This window comes from Ranitomeya variabilis, chromosome 1 (genome assembly GCF_051348905.1).
Source record: "Ranitomeya variabilis isolate aRanVar5 chromosome 1, aRanVar5.hap1, whole genome shotgun sequence".
Lineage (NCBI taxonomy): Eukaryota > Metazoa > Chordata > Amphibia > Anura > Dendrobatidae > Ranitomeya > Ranitomeya variabilis.
This window is the reverse complement of record NC_135232.1, coordinates 836,648,983-836,666,959: the sequence shown is the minus strand read 5'-3', so window position 1 is coordinate 836,666,959 and position 17,977 is coordinate 836,648,983. Positions and strand designations below refer to the sequence as shown.

Below are 17,977 nucleotides of genomic sequence, written 5' to 3'. Positions count from 1 at the left end.
TTCATTTAAAAAGGGCACTATTGTCAGTTTACCTTTATTCCAATGAATGGAAAAAAAAAAAAAACTTTTTTCTAATCTTGGAAAATTTGTTTTAACTCTAAACATGCTGGAAAACTTACCAAAACTAACAGCATAGCAGGTCCCAAGTAGATGAGAAAAAAAAATAAAGCAATCATGGTTAAGCTAAAAATTCCTCGAATCCACCAATTTTTCCATCTGAAATATATAAAATAGTAATAAATCAACTTTAGCATGATCGTCTGTGATCAAATGAATACAAATTACAACAGGCTTTGCCAAGGACATGAAAATAAAGCCGAGCAGATGGAGTGAACATCAAGCAATCCTCTGCAGTACATAGAGGTAACGAACCCCCAACAACTTCAATCTTGATACGAGGATGATGCCTTTCTAGACTGTTATACCCTATTCATGACATATAGGTTAAGAAGAATCCTCAACAGAAGACAAACCTTTAAAGAAAAAGGTTTTCTCAAGTTCATAAACGGTTAAAATTGCTAATTGCTTGCAAATCCTAGCCAATTTGCTATTTGAACCTTATGGAAAAGGGACCGCCAGCACAAACTAAGTAAAGGCGCTCAGTGCACCCTTGGTGTGGCCAAACATTTAAGTGCACATTTCCATCTACTTGTTTTCCCCCCTATCTCTGCCCCTCCCCTATATTTTGATTGATAGTAACAGATTTATATAGGCAAAGAAGGGCAGAGATAGGTGGAAAGGTGCACTTAAATGTTTGGCCACACCAAGGGTGCACAGAGAGCCTGTAAGTGGTTTGAAAAGTCATTCTGTGCGGACAGTCCCTTTAAATTTTTTTAAAAAAAACTCTACATTCGTGAGAACGGAGAGGATTTTTATAGGTAAAGCTAGTTACCTAGATTACCGGCCACCCTTTAGTCCCAGTCTGGCTGGTGACCTAGGCAAGGAGCATGCGGCACAAGCAAGCCCTTTCCTTTACAGCCTGTTTACAGCGCTCTGAAGCTGGGCAGATTGCTGGATGTGAGCAGCCTCCGTGCTCCTGAGCTTCTCCCATGATATGAGAGAGAGAGAGAGAGAGAGAGAGAGATCATGATTTGAATAGAAAATGCACGGTTTGTGTAAAAAGACAGATTCTGTCGCCGGATTAGATCATTTCACCTCACGTTTTTCGCCGGATCCATCGCTGGCCGTTTTTTTGCCGGATCCTTTTTTTTTTTTTCAAAATTCGCAGGATTGTGCCTGACGGCAAAAAACTGACGTGTGAAAGTAGCCTAAGAGGGGCCCTCACATTTACAAATCCCATTAAGAGAGAGTCGATGACCAACAAAATATATAAAAGAACCACAAAATAATTATATACAGTGGCTTGCGAAAGTATTCACCATCCTTGGCATTTTTCGTGTTTTGCTACCTCACAACCTGAAATTTCACTGTTTATTTTAAGGGTTTGTACCAGTTCATGTAAAGAACATGCTTACAACTGTGAACATTCGGTTTTCTTTTAATTGTGAACCAAACAACAAATAGGATAAAATAGCTGAAAGCTTCAGTGTGCATAACTATTCACCACCCTAAAGTTAGTACATTGTAGAGCCTCCTTTTGAAGCAATTACAGTTGCAAGTCACTTTGGATAAGTCTCTATGAGCTTTCCACATCTTGCCACTGGGATCTTTGATCATTCCTCAAGGTAAAACTGCTCCAGCTTCAAGTTAGGCTAGTTTCACACTAGCGTTTTGCTGAGCTGCGGACTTCCTCCGCGAAGCCCCGCCCACGGCCGCAATCCGCCGCTCGGCTCCACCTACGTCCGCATGCGGCCTGCGTACCTATCTTTATCAATTAGGTACACAGGTCATGCGGATGCCACCACATGCATCGTTTTGACGATGCGGCAACCCGCGTGAATGCAGCTTGCTGGAATTTCTTTTTTTCTCTGCATCGTCAAAACGACGCATGCGGAGGCATCCGCACGACCTAATGTTAAAGATAGGTACGCAGGCCGCATGCGGACGTAGGCAGAGCTGAGCGGTGGAGGTGCGACCGTGGGCGGGGCTTCACGGAGGAAGTCCGCAGCCCTCCGCTGCTCAGCAAAACGCTAGTGTGAAACTAGCCTTAGAAGGTTTCCTTTGGTAACTGACAATCTTCAAGTATGAACACAGATTCTCAAATGGATTAAGGTCTGGACTTTGATTAGGCGACTCCAAAACATTTACATGTTTCCCCTTAAGCTATCCGAGTGTTGCTTTAGGAGTATGCTTTGAGTCATAGTCTTATAGTACAGTGAACCTTCATCCCAGTCTCAAATCACTGACAGATAAACAGATTTTACTCAAGAATATCCCTATATTTCGCACCATCTGTCTTCCCCTCGACTCCGACCATTTTACGTTCCTGCTGCCGAACAACATCCACACAGCATGATGCTGCCACCACCATGTTTCACTGTGGGGATTGTGTTCTTGGGGTGATGAGCAGTGTTGGTTTGGTGCCAGACCAAGTGTTCACCTTTGTGGCCAAAAAGTTCAATTTTGGTCTCATCTGATCACAGCACTTTCCTCCACACATCTGGGGAGTCTCCCACATGTCTTCTGGCAAACTTAAAACAAGGCTTGCAATTTTTGTGTGTAAGTAAAGGCTTTTTTTCTGCATACTCTTCCATAAAGGCCACCTCTATGAAGTGTAAAGGCTTATTGTGGTCGAATGGACAGATACTCCAATCCCTGCTTGGGAACTCTGCAGCTCCTTCAGGGTTACCTTTTGGGCTGTGTTGCCTCTCTGATTAATGCCCTCCTTGCTTGGGCTGAGACTTTGGGTGGGCGGCCCTCTCTTGGCAGGTTTTTGTGGTACCATGTTCTTTTCATTTGACTATAATGTATTCAATGGTGCTCAAGGGAGCATCAAAGATTGTGATTCATTTATTTAAATAATTGAAACAGATGTATACTTCTCAACAACTTTGACCCTGAATTGTTTGGAGAGCTCCTTGGTCTTCATGGTGTTTGGTTAGTGATGTCCCTAGCTTAATGGTTTTGCAGCCAGGGCTGACTCCAGGTTTTCGTGGGCCCAGGGCGAAAGAGTCTCAGTGGGCTCCTTTAACACATACCACAATTCATGATGCACATATACGGCAGAGAAATATAGGTATAGTACAATGCCAAAGATTTCACTTACTTCTTACATTATACATGAGTGGTATCAATAGCTCAGAAACCAGACAGTATAGTCCTCTGTACAGTATTATGGGCACCACACAGTGCTCAATACAGAATACTGTGAAAAAAAAAAATAAAAAAAAAAAAATTATATATATATATATATATATATATATATATATATATATATATTGCTCCATACAGAATAATGAGCCCCACATATTGCGTCATACAGTATAATGAGCCCCATATAATGCTCCATACAGAATAATGAGCCCCTAGTATGGCACCATACAGTATAATGAGCCCCATATAATGCTCCATACAGCATATGATGGGCCCCATATAGTGTTCCATACAGAATGGGCCCCATATAATGCTCCATACAGAATAGGCCCCATATAATGCCCCATACAGTATATGATGGGCACCATATAGTGCTCCAGTATATGATGGGCCCCATATATTTCTTCATATGTAATTGGCCCCATAAGATGCTCCATATGTAATTGGCAAAATAAGATGCTTCATATATAATGGGCCCCATATACTGCTCCATATGTAATTGGCCCCATAAAGTGCTCCAAACAAAAAAAAAAAAGAAATATCTCTCCTGCTATGCTCTAGACTCCTCAGCGTCACAGTCTTCCATCTCTCTGCACTGTGACTTTTCAGGCAGAGGGCGCACAGATGTGACTTCATTGCGCTCTCTGACCTGAACGTCACAGTCAGAGGACGCAGAAGATGCCGCAGCAGTGGAACCGGGGCCCAGAGCAGGTGGGGGGTCCACTGGCACTGGGCCCCCATAGCGTGCCAGTGTCCCAGGCAACGAGTGGGCCCCCCTGCCTGCTCAGGGCCCCTGCCCTTGCCCCGATGCCAGCACTGGTTGCAGCTTCTGTAGCCTTTCAGAAAAGGTATGCATATAGTGACAGACCATGTGACTAAAAAAAAAAAAAAAAAAAAAAATGTTCCCGCTGTTCTTAATAAAATACTTGACTTTATTTCATGCGTTTAAAATACAAACAGCCCCACGGACAACGCTCAGGACAAAGCTTTTGATAAAGATAGCGGCAGCAATCGAAACGCGTAGCTCATGTCCTCCTGAGCGTTGTCCGTTGGGCTGTTTGTATTTTAAACGCATGAAATAAAGTCAAGTAGTTTATTAAGAACAGCTGGAACATTTTTTTTTCCATTTACTATTGGATCATCTCATCAGGATGTGGTCTCGGTGCACCTTCTGAAGATCGGTGAGCTGGCTTTTTCTTTCCTTTTTTGTTGTGACAGACCATGTGACACACACTTTGACTTCCTTTCACTAAGCGTGTAACTTATGAAGGTAATTGCTTGCACCTGAAATTTTTAGCGGCTTCATCGCGAAAGGGGTGAATACATATGTACATGCCATTTTTACATTTTTAGTTATTTGATCCCAATTAATTTATGCCTATACACAAATCGGATTACAAAAATATTTAAACATAGGTTGCAATGTACAAAACAGGTAAAAAGTCAAGGGAATGAATACTTTAGCAAGTTTGTGTGTGTGTATGTACGATAGATAGATAGATAGATAGATAGATAGATAGATAGATAGATAGATAGATAGATAGATAGATAGATAGATAGATAGATAGATAGATAGATAGATATTGCTTAACTGTTTCCAATAACAGTCATATTGACCAAGGGTGCCCAAAGTTTTACATGCTACTTTATGTATGCATGTACAGTATGTATGCATGTACACACACACACACACAATATAGAGATATAAATCTCTCTCTCTAATATATACACACACATTGTGTGTGTGTGTGTGTGTGTGTGTGTGTGTATATATGTGTGTGTGTGTGTGTGTGTGTGTATATATATATATATGTGTGTGTGTGTGTGTATGTATATATATGTGTGTGTGTGTGTATATATATATATATATATGTGTGTGTGTGTGTGTGTGTGTGTGTGTGTGTGTGTGTGTGTGTGTGTGTGTATATATATATATATATACACACACATATATACACACATACCACGCTCTTGAAAAGGCTAGTACATTACAAAGCTGCACTGTACCCTAAAGAAATTTTCTGCTATTATATGTACGGTATGTATATATTATATGTATATACTGTATAGTCCAGTTTTATATTCATCTAGTAAACTCATACTTTATTCTCACTTGTAACAACACTTTAAATTACTGATACACATGACGTATGTACCTGGATGACATGCCTGACAGGGCATTGTTCAGCAGTTGTGGGGTGCTATCAGTAGGGGCAGAGACATCAGCAACATCACCTTCAAACGCAGAGTCAGCGTCTGCCTCTGCATACTTTTCCTCCACCGTTTCCTGCAGAAAAGGAGTAAACATGTTAGCACGTTCTTCAATTATCACATAAAAGTACTTTATTTACAACCTATGTATACTGTATTTATTTGCCCGCCCCCCCCCCCCTGAAAGCCAACACAGCCCAGTAGTCAGTAGACTCATGATTAGTAAGAGTACCAGACTGAAAAAAAAAAAGCGTTTTCAGAAGGGATTATGGGATTTTGATACAGTGAAATTATTTCTAAAGGTGCTATTGACATGAAATTTTTACCAGATGTCGGTAACAATCCATCCAATTCACACAGGCAAAGACATCAAACCATAGAGGTCTATAGATCATGTGTGATAGTGAGAAATGTCGCAGGGGAAAGTATTGAACATGTTTACTGAAATTTAACACTTTGTACAAAAGCCTTTGTTGATTATGAGAGCTTCCAGACACTTTCTGTATGGAGAAACTAGTCGCATACATTGCTCAGGTTTCATTTTGGCCCATTCTTCCACACAAACACTCTTCAAATCCTCATGGTCCCGTGGTCTCCTATGAACTCCGAAGTTTAGTTCCTTCCATAAATTTTCTATTGGATTTAGGTCCAGTGATTGGCTGGGCCATCCTAGCAGATTTATTTTCTGTCTCTGAAACCAATTGACAGTTTCCTTGGCTGTGTGTTTGGGTTCATTGTCTTGCTGAAATGTCCACCCTCCCTTCATCTTTATGATCCTGGTAGATGCCATAGATTTTTATCAAGAATGTCTGGGTATATTTATCCATTCATTCTTCCTTATAAGGTTGCAAAGGTTTTGTGACAGCTCACTGGTTTTACCCATCATGAGAGTTTTCTTGTGTGGCACCTTGATAATGAGACACCTTTTTACAGGCCACCAGTTGTCACTTAGTGGCAAGATTGCTTTCTAATTACCAATCGATTTCAGCTGGTGTCATGACTTACCATTGGCTTTTTGTAACTCTTTATTCATGTGTTCAATACTTTTCCCATGTGTAATTTTCCATCATTACACATAATCTACACCGTGTTCCAAATTATTATGCAAATTATATTTTTCTCTGATTTTCCTAAATGGTCGGTGCAAATGAGTCAGTCTAATAAAAGTCATCACCCGTTAGAGTATACATCGAATTTTATTGAAGAAACCTCCCAATGATAACAGTATAATCACCAAAATGATTAAAAACGCAAAATGCACTGTTCCAAATTATTAGGCACAGTAGAATTTCTAAACATTTGATATGTTTTAAAGAACTGAAAATGCTCATTTGTGGAATTTGCAGCATTAGGACGTCACATTCACTGAACAAAAAAGCTATTTAACTCCAAAACATCCTAACAGGCCAAGTTACATGTTAGCATAGGAACCCGTCTTTGATTTCACCTTCACAATTCTTGCCTCCATTGAACTTGTGAGTTTTTGGAGAGTTTCTGCTTGTATTTCTTTGCTTGAAGTCAGAATAGCCTCCCAGAGCTGCTGTTTTGATGTGAACTGCCTCCCACCCTCATAGATCTTTTGCTTGATGATACTACAAAGGTTCTCTATAGGGTTGAGGTCAGGGAAAGATGGTGGCCACACCATGAGTTTATCTCCTTTTATGCCCATAGCAGCCAATGACTCAGAGGTATTCTTTGCAGCATGAGATGGTTCATTGAAGAAAGTTGTCAGTCAGAAACTCTAAATACTTTGCAGAGGTCATTTTCACACCTTCAGGAACCTTAAAGGGCCCTACCAGCTGTTTCCCCATGATTCCAGCCCAAAACATGACTCCTCCACCTCCTTGCTGACGTCGCAGCCTTGTTGGGACATGGTGGCCATCCACCAACCATCTACTACTCCATCCATCTGGACCATCCAGGGTTGCTCGACACTCATCAGCAAACAAGACTGTTTGAAAATTAGTCTTCATGTATGTCTGGGCCCACTGCAACCGTTTCTGTTTAGGGGTGGACGATATAGTAGGTTTATGCACCACAGCAAACCTTTGAAGGATCCTACACCTTGAGGTTCGGGGGACTCCAGAGGCACCAGCAGCTTCAAATATTTGTTTGCTGGTTTTTAATGGTATTTTGGCAGCTGCTCACTCAATCCGATGAACTTGCCTGGCAGAAACCTTCCTCATTATGCCTTTATCAGCACGAACACGTCTGTGCTCAGATTCAGCCACAAATCTCTTAACGGTACGATGATCACACTTAAGTTTTCGGGAAATTTCTAATGTTTTCATCCCTTGACCAAGGAATTGCACTATTTGATGCTTTTCGAGCAGCAGAGATCCTTTTTCTTTCCCATGTTACTTGAAAACTGTGGCCTGCTTAATAATGTGGAACAGCATTTTTAAAGTAGTTTTCCTTTAATTAGAATCACCTGGAAAACTATTTATCACGTGTTTAAGATTGATTTCAGTGACCCATTGAGCCCTGTGACACAATACCATCCACGAGTTTGAAAAACAAAACAATTAAATCTTTATGACACTTAAATCCAATTTGCATAATAATTTGGAACACGGTGTATGGACATCTATGATTTGATTTCTTTGCCTGTGTGGATTTGATGGGTTGTTACCGAGATCTGGTGATCATTTCTAGTCAATAGCACCTTTAGAAATAAATTTACTTACAAAATCGGAGATGTATTCAATTGTGCCCCTCTAAACATTTTACTAGCAGTGGTCATTGCAGGTTTGGGCCACCACTGATACTTAAAAGGGGTATTCCCATCTCCAATATCATATCCCAATATGTAGTAGGTGTAATAATAATTAGAAATGTAATATAGCTCTTCTGATAAGCTTGTTGCTTACCCCATGAAGGGCATTGCAGTAGCTTAGATATTCATATAGTGACACTTATTAGTTGTTAGTGGTGGTAACCATGGATATCTAAGCTACTGCAAGGCATTGCACATGGTGACAGGATCTTGGAGATGGGAATAGCCCTCTAACGATTGTGCCTCTCAATGCAGGGGACCCAGCTCAATGACGTCTATATGCACTAATGGGACATGTGGAAAGCGGGTGCCTTGGCCAAAAAAAAAAAATAGTGATCAGCAGTCTGATGCATTTTGGGAATAACTGAACGTATCAGAAACATTACTATTGCATAATGTAATCAAAGAGACCCTGTGAATACAACTATGTGTCACTTAGAAAACTGGTTGCAGCAGTTCTGACACAATCAGAGCCTTAAGATTTAGAATGAAGCAGAGCTGAGAAAGCGAGCTCCGCCCACACCAGGCTCAGAGTGTACATCACTATAGACAGTGAGCTGTTTATCACAGAAGGGGGCGGAGTCGGACGACTGCCCACATGCCTGAAGGTCACCCCATGCTAATCACTTCACTCTAAGTAAACAGCACATGTCCATGTGACACATCGTTGAGGTGTGTTTTAACCCATACTTCATGCTGTCCGCAGCTTGCATAGCAAAAAAAATTGCTAACAGATTCACTTTATTTGTAACCCATTGATTCAACATAAAACTAAGGGTTAAAGCAGTCTCAACCAAATAGAAAATGTGAACACAAATTATAGGGTTATCCCCCAAAAACAAGTTATTCTCTATGCATAGGATATGGCATAATTTGCTCACTGATGGGTGTCCAAATCCTTGCACCCCAGCGATTCTGAAAAACGGGGCTCTGGAACCCTATGAATAGGGCACTGCGGCCCTGCCTTGAATAAACTGGAGATGCACATGTTTGGCCTCCACATCTTTCATTATTAATGGAACTACCAAAAATAGCAGAGAACAGCTTTTATCTTTTTCCAGCAGTCCTATAGACAATGAATCGGAAGAAGTTGGATATCAAGCATGTGCAGTCCCTGCAGAGCCCTCTTTTCAGGGCTCCAGAACCCCATCTTCAGGATTTATAGGAGTCTCAGCAGTTGGACCAGCAGCAATCAGCAAGTTATCCCATGCCCCATGGATTGGGGAGAACTTGTTATATTTTTGGGGGAATATTCTTGAGTAAGTTATAATTTAAAGAGATCATGTCATCTGATTCATGCTGCCCAAACCGTAGGCAGCATGAGTCGGAGTCTGCCTGTATGATTGCAGCCAAGTAGATTTTTCTCTGAAATTCTTCAGCGTTTCAGAGCAAATATACTTTAAAGATCCGGCTAATGACCACAGTCACAGATGAGACTAGTCCAGGGCTGCCCTCGGCTGGCTTTTCCCAGTGCTGCTACAGGTTATTGACAGGTCTCTCCCTTGTGTATATATAGGGACACACATGATCCGGCAGCAGGCAAATCTGATCTCTGGCTATGGTCAACGGACAGATTTTTTTTTTTTTTTTTAAGTACACACTGGAGCGTTTCAGAGAAAAATATATCTGCCATCAATCATGCTGCCAGCGAGTTTGGGAAGCATAAATCATGGGACAGGTTCCCTTTAATGTACCTGTCATTTCAGGAGAACTTGCAGTAGAAAGTCTCCTCCCGCCTCCATAGAGTTTTAAAAACAGCAACTGTAAACGCCTATCTCATAATGTAAAAATGTGTCTTCAATGAATACAGATTATACCTATGAATCGAGAGTGAACGATCATTCCAGTAAGCGAAATAAATAGATTTCTTTTAATAAGCTTCTTATTTTCAAGTATACAATTGTTTTATGTGGAAAATGATGGTAACTCAAAAATCAGCTACCTTACAAATCATACATTAGAAATTCTACCAGGGAGAGCTGAGCAAACCACTGCTTTAACTATATATATGGCTGAGTGGCAGTAGCCATACAAAAGGTCCTTAAAATAGAGATTATGAAAAATGTAGAGTAGTATGAAATAATGAGAATGTCTTTTTTTTTTTTTTTTTAATTTTGGCAATGTTTGTTTTCCCATATTACAATCTGTATTAAACACAAAAGTTAGGAATATTGCAATTTTCACACTGGCCAAAGAAGATTTTTTTTTTTTTAAACTAACTTCCTGTAGTTTCAGGAAATTCACACATACATTAGCCACAATGAACATAGTGACTATTGTACTAAAGCATCTAATAAGCGGGAGCAAAGGTGAAGGGAGAGGGAGCAGGGTCAGCAGCTATTGTGATTGGTAGAACTTGTGTTATCAGCAGGGCTGTGGAGTCGGAGCCCATCTTGGTGGAGTCGGAGTCATGGAAATTTAGGAGTAGGCGTCTGAGGTTTGGCTTACCGACTCCACAGCCCTGGCAGGCTCCATTTTGGTGTAGTCAGAGTCATGGAAATTGAGGAGTCGGGAGTCTGAGTTGGAGGTTTGGCTTACTGACTCCACAGCCCTGGCAGGCTCCATTTTGGTGTAGTCGGAGTTGGAGTCTGTGTCATGGAAATTGAGGAGTCGGAGTCAGAGGTTTGGCTTACTGACTCCACAGCCCTGGTTATCAGTTGTGTATAGAGCGGTAACCTGTCATTGTAATCCAGCCTCTGATGATAAGGAGCCTGCTGAAAACTTTTTAAAAGGACACGCAGTATGAAAATAATGTAAAATAGCCCCAAGGCTAGTGTGAAAATTGCAGGATTACTAAATTCTTAACAAGCATGAGGAGATGAAAAAAAAAATTGCCTACATTTTTAAAAATAAATGTAACACAATCCTGATTTAAACAATAGGTTATAATCTCGGGACACAATTATTTTAAGTATTCCTAACAATTGTTTAAAATTTCACCCAACAAATTATTGTTTTGGTTGAAATGGCGGATTCTGATCAACTACAGACTTGTGTGTGCCTACTCTCGACCAAGTACACCCTATCAAAAGAAGAGACTGACAATCGGAACATGATAGTACCCAACTGTGAGAAGATGTTAGGGGACGACCATATTGACTGAACATAGACAGCTGCCTTTCTGGTAAAAGCGCGCTTTGTACTATGGCCCTATAAAAGAATCTGCAAGTAACACTGCCAACTTATGAGCACATGCTTAGGAAACTTGAGAAGCGCTCCAGTTTGGCTGGCATTCCAATTCTTATCATGCCGAGTTACTGGTTGGCCATGTGTAAATAGCAACTTTGACACCAATGCCAAGAGTAAATGCTACAAGAATCAACTCATGCTAAAGTCAAGATAACAGAAAGCAAGCGCTGTCAATCAGAAACGGCGGTAGGGTCCCAATATGCAAATGAGGGGATGTAACCTCTTTTACATATGAAATAAAATGCAGTTTTCTCAGGCATTGTATCAGTAAACCGGTACAGTGCTAATATGGTTATTATATGAGCCATGTCCCCTACAACACTGTATAGCCCATTCACATTACATTTTGGGGGTGATGGAGTCCTTTAAGGAGCTGTGAAGTGCAAGTGCTTCCTGCTAAAGTGGATCAAACACAAATAAAAGCACAGCAGAAATAATAAGCTGGAGTATGGATTTTTACATAGACCCTTGGGAAAGCTTTCCAGGGATTACCGAATTGGAAAATCCATTTTTTTAATTAGGCTGGTTCCTAAAAAATAAGCCGATCACAGCAAGGTCTCCAATTTATACCTGGAGCTATCAATTACAAACTGATGAGCAAAGTTTTTAAGAAAAAAAGGAAAGCTCAATCTTAAGCAGAATCCACAGGTTTCTCTTCTCTAACATTATTTTACCATCCACTAATCTAGATTATGCTGAAATGTATTCTGAAACCTCTGCAAGTCCCAAAAAATGAACGCAATCTGTGACTGTAACCTCAGTCACCAACAATGCACAATAGAAAAAAATGACTGTGGATTACAATGTGTTAACAGCTGCACGGGGCAGAGATTCCATAGAAAGTGTTAATCCTCCTGTGATAAAACGTTCATTGGCAATGGATCTAAAGTCCAATGTGGGACCAGAGAGTTGACTTGACAGTGACACGGAGACCTAAAATGGATTAGTCAGTCCAAGCTTCCACTCCTTTGTTTACCTAGGGACAATGCCATGTGGTCAAACAAGACTCCTCGGTAGGAGCGAGCGCTCACCTATCAGCCCTAGCAGCATTATGGAACAGGCAAGTCATATTTGACAACATAAGGCACTGGATGCTTTGTAAAAAAGAAAAAATATATACGGTATATATTTTCATTGTTAAACAATATATTTTTCTCGTGCTGAAAAGTCTGTTCTCTGCAATAAAAAATAATCTGTGAATCTTCTAAAAAGGTCAGGGTCAGACGAGGAAGTGAAAAATTGTCCCGAGTTTCATTTAGAAAACACAAACAATTTTCATCCGACTTTTTATTTTTTTTAAACCTGTGTGACAACCATGAGCGATACGTTTTCATATATCTGCATTCAAAAATCTACATTATCAAACAACACTACATAGTGTGTGTGTGTGTCTGTGTCGGTGTGTGTCTGTGTGTGTGTGTGTGTATATATATATACATATACATATATATACATATACATACAGTTAGGTCCATATATATTTGGACAGAGACAACATTTTTCCAATTTTGGTTATAAACATTACCACAATGAATTTTAAACAAAACAATTCAGATGCAGTTGCAGTTCAGACTTTCAGCTTTCATTTGAGGGTATCCACATTAAAATTGGATGAAGAGTTTAGGAGTTTCAACTCCTTAACATGTGCCACCCTGTTTTTAAAGGGACCAAAAGTAATTGGACAGATTCAATTTTAAATAAAATGTTCATTTCTAGTACTTGGTTGAAAACCCTTTGTTGGCAATGACTGCCTGATGTCTTGAACTCATGGACATCACCAGACGCTGTGTTTCCTCCTTTTTGATGCTCTGCCAGGCCTTCACTGCGGTGGTTTTCAGTTGCTGTTTGTTTGTGGGCCTTTCTGTCTGAAGTTTAGTCTTTAACAAGTGAAATGCATGCTCAATTTGGTTGAGATCAGGTGACTGACTTGGCCATTCAAGAACATTCCACTTCTTTGATTTAATAAACTCCTGGGTTGCTTTGGCTTTATGTTTTGGGTCATTGTCCATCTGTACGATGAAACGACGACCAATCAGTTTGGCTGCATTTGGCTGGATCTGAGCACACAGTATGGCGGCTCTGAATACCTCAGAATTCATTCGGCTGCTTCTGTCCTGTGTCACATCATCAATAAACACTAGTGACCCAGTGCCACTGGCAGCCATGCATGCCCAAGCCATCACATTGCCTCCGCCGTGTTTTACAGATGATGTGGTATGCTTTGGGTCATGAGCTGTACCACGCCTTCGCCATACTTTTCTCTTTCCATCATTCTGGTAGAGGTTGATCTTGGTTTCATCTGTACAAAGAATGTTCTTCCAGAACTGTGCTGGCTTTTTTAGATGTTTTTTAGCAAAGTCCAGTATAGCCTTTTTATTCTTGATGCTTATGAGTGGCTTGCACCGTGCAGTGAACCCTCTGTATTTACTTTCATGCAGTCTTCTCTTTATGGTAGATTTGGATATTGATACGCCGACCTCCTGGAGGGTGTTGGTCACTTGGTTGGCTGTTGTGAATGGATTTCTCCTCACCATGGAGATTATTCTGCGATCATCCACCACTGTTGTCTTCCGTGGGCGCCCAGGTCTTTTTGCATTGATGAGTTCACCAGTGCTTTCTTTCTTTCTCAGATGTACCAAACTGTAGATTTTGCCACTGCTAATATTGTAGCAATTTCTCGGATGGGTTTTTTCTGTTTTCGCAGCTTAAGGATGGCTTGATTCACCTGCAAGGAGAGGTCCTTTGACCGCATGTTTACTTCACAGCAAAACCTTCCAAATGCAAACACCACACCTCAAATCAACTCCAGGCCCTTTATCTGCTTAATTGAGAATGACATAACGAAGGGATTGCCCACACCTGCCCATGAAATAGCCTTGGAGTCAATTGTCCAATTACTTTTGGTCCCTTTAAAAACAGGGTGGCACATGTTAAGGAGTTGAAACTCCTAAACCCTTCATCCGATTTTAATGTGGATACCCTCAAATGAAAGCTGAAAGTCTGAACTTCGACTGCATCTGAATTGTTTTGTTTAAAATTCATTGTGGTAATGTCTGTAACCAAAATTAGAAAAATGTTGTCTCTGACCAAATATATATGGACCTAACTGTATATATATATATATATATATATATATATATATATATATATATATATATATATATATATATATATATATATATATATATATATATATATATATATATATATATATATACATATACATATACATACACACAGGTCCTTCTCAAAAAATTAGCATATAGTGTTAAATTTCATTATTTACCATAATGTAATGATTACAATTAAACTTTCATATATTATAGATTCATTATCCACCAACTGAAATTTGTCAGGTCTTTTATTGTTTTAATACTGATGATTTTGGCATACAACTCCTGATAACCCAAAAAACCTGTCTCAATAAATTAGCATATCAAGAAAAGGTTCTCTAAACGACCTATTACCCTAATCTTCTGAATCAACTAATTAACTCTAAACACATGCAAAAGATACCTGAGGCTTTTAAAAACTCCCTGCCTGGTTCATTACTCAAAACCCCCATTATGGGTAAGACTAGCGACCTGACAGATGTCAAGAAGGCCATCATTGACACCCTCAAGCAAGAGGGTAAGACCCAGAAAGAAATTTCTCAACAAATAGGCTGTTCCCAGAGTGCTGTATCAAGGCACCTCAATGGTAAGTCTGTTGGAAGGAAACAATGTGGACCCTGAGGAAGATTGTGGAGAAGGACCGATTCCAGACCTTGGGGAACCTGAGGAAGCAGTGGACTGAGTCTGGTGTGGAAACATCCAGAGCCACCGTGCACAGGCGTGTGCAGGAAATGGGCTACAGGTGCCGCATTCCCCAGGTAAAGCCACTTTTGAACCATAAACAGCGGCAGAAGCGCCTGACCTGGGCTACAGAGACGCAGCACTGGACTGTTGATAAGTGGTCCCAAGTACTTTTTTCTGATGAAAGCAAATTTTGCATGTCATTCGGAAATCAAGGTGCCAGAGTCTGGAGGAAGACTGGGGAGAAGGAAATGCCAAAATGCCTGAAGTCCAGTGTCAAGTACCCACAGTCAGTGATGGTGTGGGGTGCCATGTCAGCTGCTGGTGTTGGTCCACTGTGTTTCATCAAGGGCAGGGTCAATGCAGCTAGCTATCAGGAGATTTTGGAGCACTTCATGCTTCCATCGGCTGAAATGCTTTATGGAGATGAAGATTTCATTTTTCAGCACGACCTGGCACCTGCTCACAGTGCCAAAACCACTGGTAAATGGTTTACTGACCATGGTATTACTGTGCTCAATTGGCCTGCCAACTCTCCTGACCTGAACCCCATAGAGAATCTGTGGGATATTGTGAAGAGAAAGTTGAGAGACGCAAGACCCAACACTCTGGATGAGCTTAAGGCCGCTATTGAAGCATCCTGGGCCTCCATAACATCTCAGCAGTGTCACAGGCTGATTGCCTCCATGCCACGCCGCATTGAAGCAGTCATTTCTGCCAAAGGATTCCCGACCAAGTATTGAGTGCATAACTGAACATTATTATTTGATGGTTTTTTTGTTTGTTATTAAAAAACACTTTTATTTGATTGGCCGGGTGAAATATGCTAATTTATTGAGACAGGTTTTTTGGGTTATCAGGAGTTGTATGCCAAAATCATCAGTATTAAAACAATAAAAGACCTGACAAATTTCAGTTGGTGGATAATGAATCTATAATATATGAAAGTTTAATTGTAATCATTACATTATGGTAAATAATGAAATTTAAAACTATATGCTAATTTTTTGAGAAGGACCTGTATATATATACCGTATATACTCGAGTATAAGCCGAGATTTTCAGCCCAAATTTTTGGGCTGAAAGTGCCCCCTCGGCTTATACTCGAGTCACGGTCGGCGGGTGAGGGGGAGAGGGCGCTGAGGCATACTCACCTAGTCCCGGCGATCCTGGCGCTCCCCCTGCCAGTCCCACGGTCTCCGGGTGCAGCAGCTCTTCCCCTGTTCAGCGGTCACGTGGGACCGCTCATTAGAGAAATGAATAGGCTGCTCCACCCCCATAGGGGCGGAGCCGCCTATTCATTTCTCTAATGAAGCGGTGCCGGTGACCGCTGACAGAGGAAGAGGCTGCGGCACCGAAGACTAGCTGTCCGGGGGAAGGAGCGGGATGCCGGGAGCAGGTAAGTATGACATATTCACCTGTCCGCGTTCCACACGCCGGGCGCTGTCTCCATCTTCCCGGCGTCTCTCTCTCCTCACTGACTGTTCAGGCAGAGGGCGCGATGACGCATATAGTGTGCGCGCCGCCCTCTGCCTGATCAGTCAGTGCGGAGAGACGCCGGGAAGATGGCGCCGAGGAGCTGCAAGCAAGACAGGTGAGTATGTGTTTTATTATTTTTATTGCAGCAGCAGCACAGCTATGGGGCAATAATGGACGGTGCAGAGCACTGTATGGCACAGCTATGGGGCAATAACGGTGCAGAGCACTATATGGCACAGCTATGGGGCAATAATGAACGGTGCAGAGCACTGTATGGCACAGCTATGGGGCAATAATGGTGCAGAGCACTGTATGGCACAGCTATGGGGCAATAATGAACGGTGCAGAGCACTATATGGCACAGCTATGGGGCAATAATGAACGGTGCAGAGCACTGTATGGCACAGCTATGGGGCAATAATGGTGCAGAGCACTGTATGGCACAGCTATGGGGCAATAATGGTGCAGAGCACTGTATGGCACAGCTATGGGGCAATAATGGACGGTGCAGAGCACTGTATGGCACAGCTATGGGGCAATAATGGTGCAGAGCACTGTATGGCACAGCTATGGGGCAATAATGGTGCAGAGCACTGTATGGCACAGCTATGGGGCAATAATGGTGCAGAGCACTGTATGGCACAGCTATGGGGCAATAATGGTGCAGAGCACTGTATGGCACAGCTATGGGGCAATAATGGTGCAGAGCACTGTATGGCACAGCTATGGGGCAATAATGGACGGTGCAGAGCACTATATGGCACAGCTATGGGGCAATAATGGTGCAGAGCACTGTATGGCACAGCTATGGGGCAATAATGGTGCAGAGCACTATATGGCACAGCTATGGGGCAATTATGGTGCAGAGCACTGTATGGCACAGCTATGAGGCAATAATGGTGCAGAGCACTGTATGGCACAGCTATGGGGCAATAATGGACGGTGCAGAGCACTATATGGCACAACTATGGGGCAATAATGGTGCAGAGCACTGTATGGCACAGCTATGGGGCAATAATGAACGGTGCAGAGCACTATATGGCACAGCTATGGGGCAATAATGGTGCAGAGCACTATATGGCACAGCTATGGGGCCATAATGAACGGTATGGAGCATCTATTTTTATTTTTGAAATTCACCGGTAGCTGCTGCATTTTCCACCCTAGGCTTATACTCGAGTCAATAAGTTTTCCCAGTTTTTTGTGGCAAAATTAGGGGGGTCGGCTTATACTCGGGTCGGCTTATACTCGAGTATATACGGTATATATATATCTATCTATATATATCGGTGAACGTGAAGAAAGGAACGCACTC

General features: G+C 41.6%; 1 protein-coding gene across 2 annotated transcripts in view; it reads right to left on the bottom strand.

Moving 5' to 3' along the window:
- The window catches only part of CDS1 (CDP-diacylglycerol synthase 1), a 119,908-nt gene that overhangs the window by 56,637 nt on the left and 45,294 nt on the right, over window positions 1-17,977 (bottom strand). For both annotated transcript variants that reach the window (XR_013218310.1, XM_077275798.1), the window contains exons 2-3: window positions 5,370-5,500; window positions 120-216 (exon numbers count right to left, since the gene is read on the bottom strand). Coding sequence is in view for 1 of the 2 variants with exons in the window: in XM_077275798.1 (XP_077131913.1) it covers window positions 120-216; window positions 5,370-5,500 (228 nt within the window). In the remaining variant the exon portion in view is untranslated. The remainder of the gene's footprint in view (window positions 1-119; window positions 217-5,369; window positions 5,501-17,977) is intronic.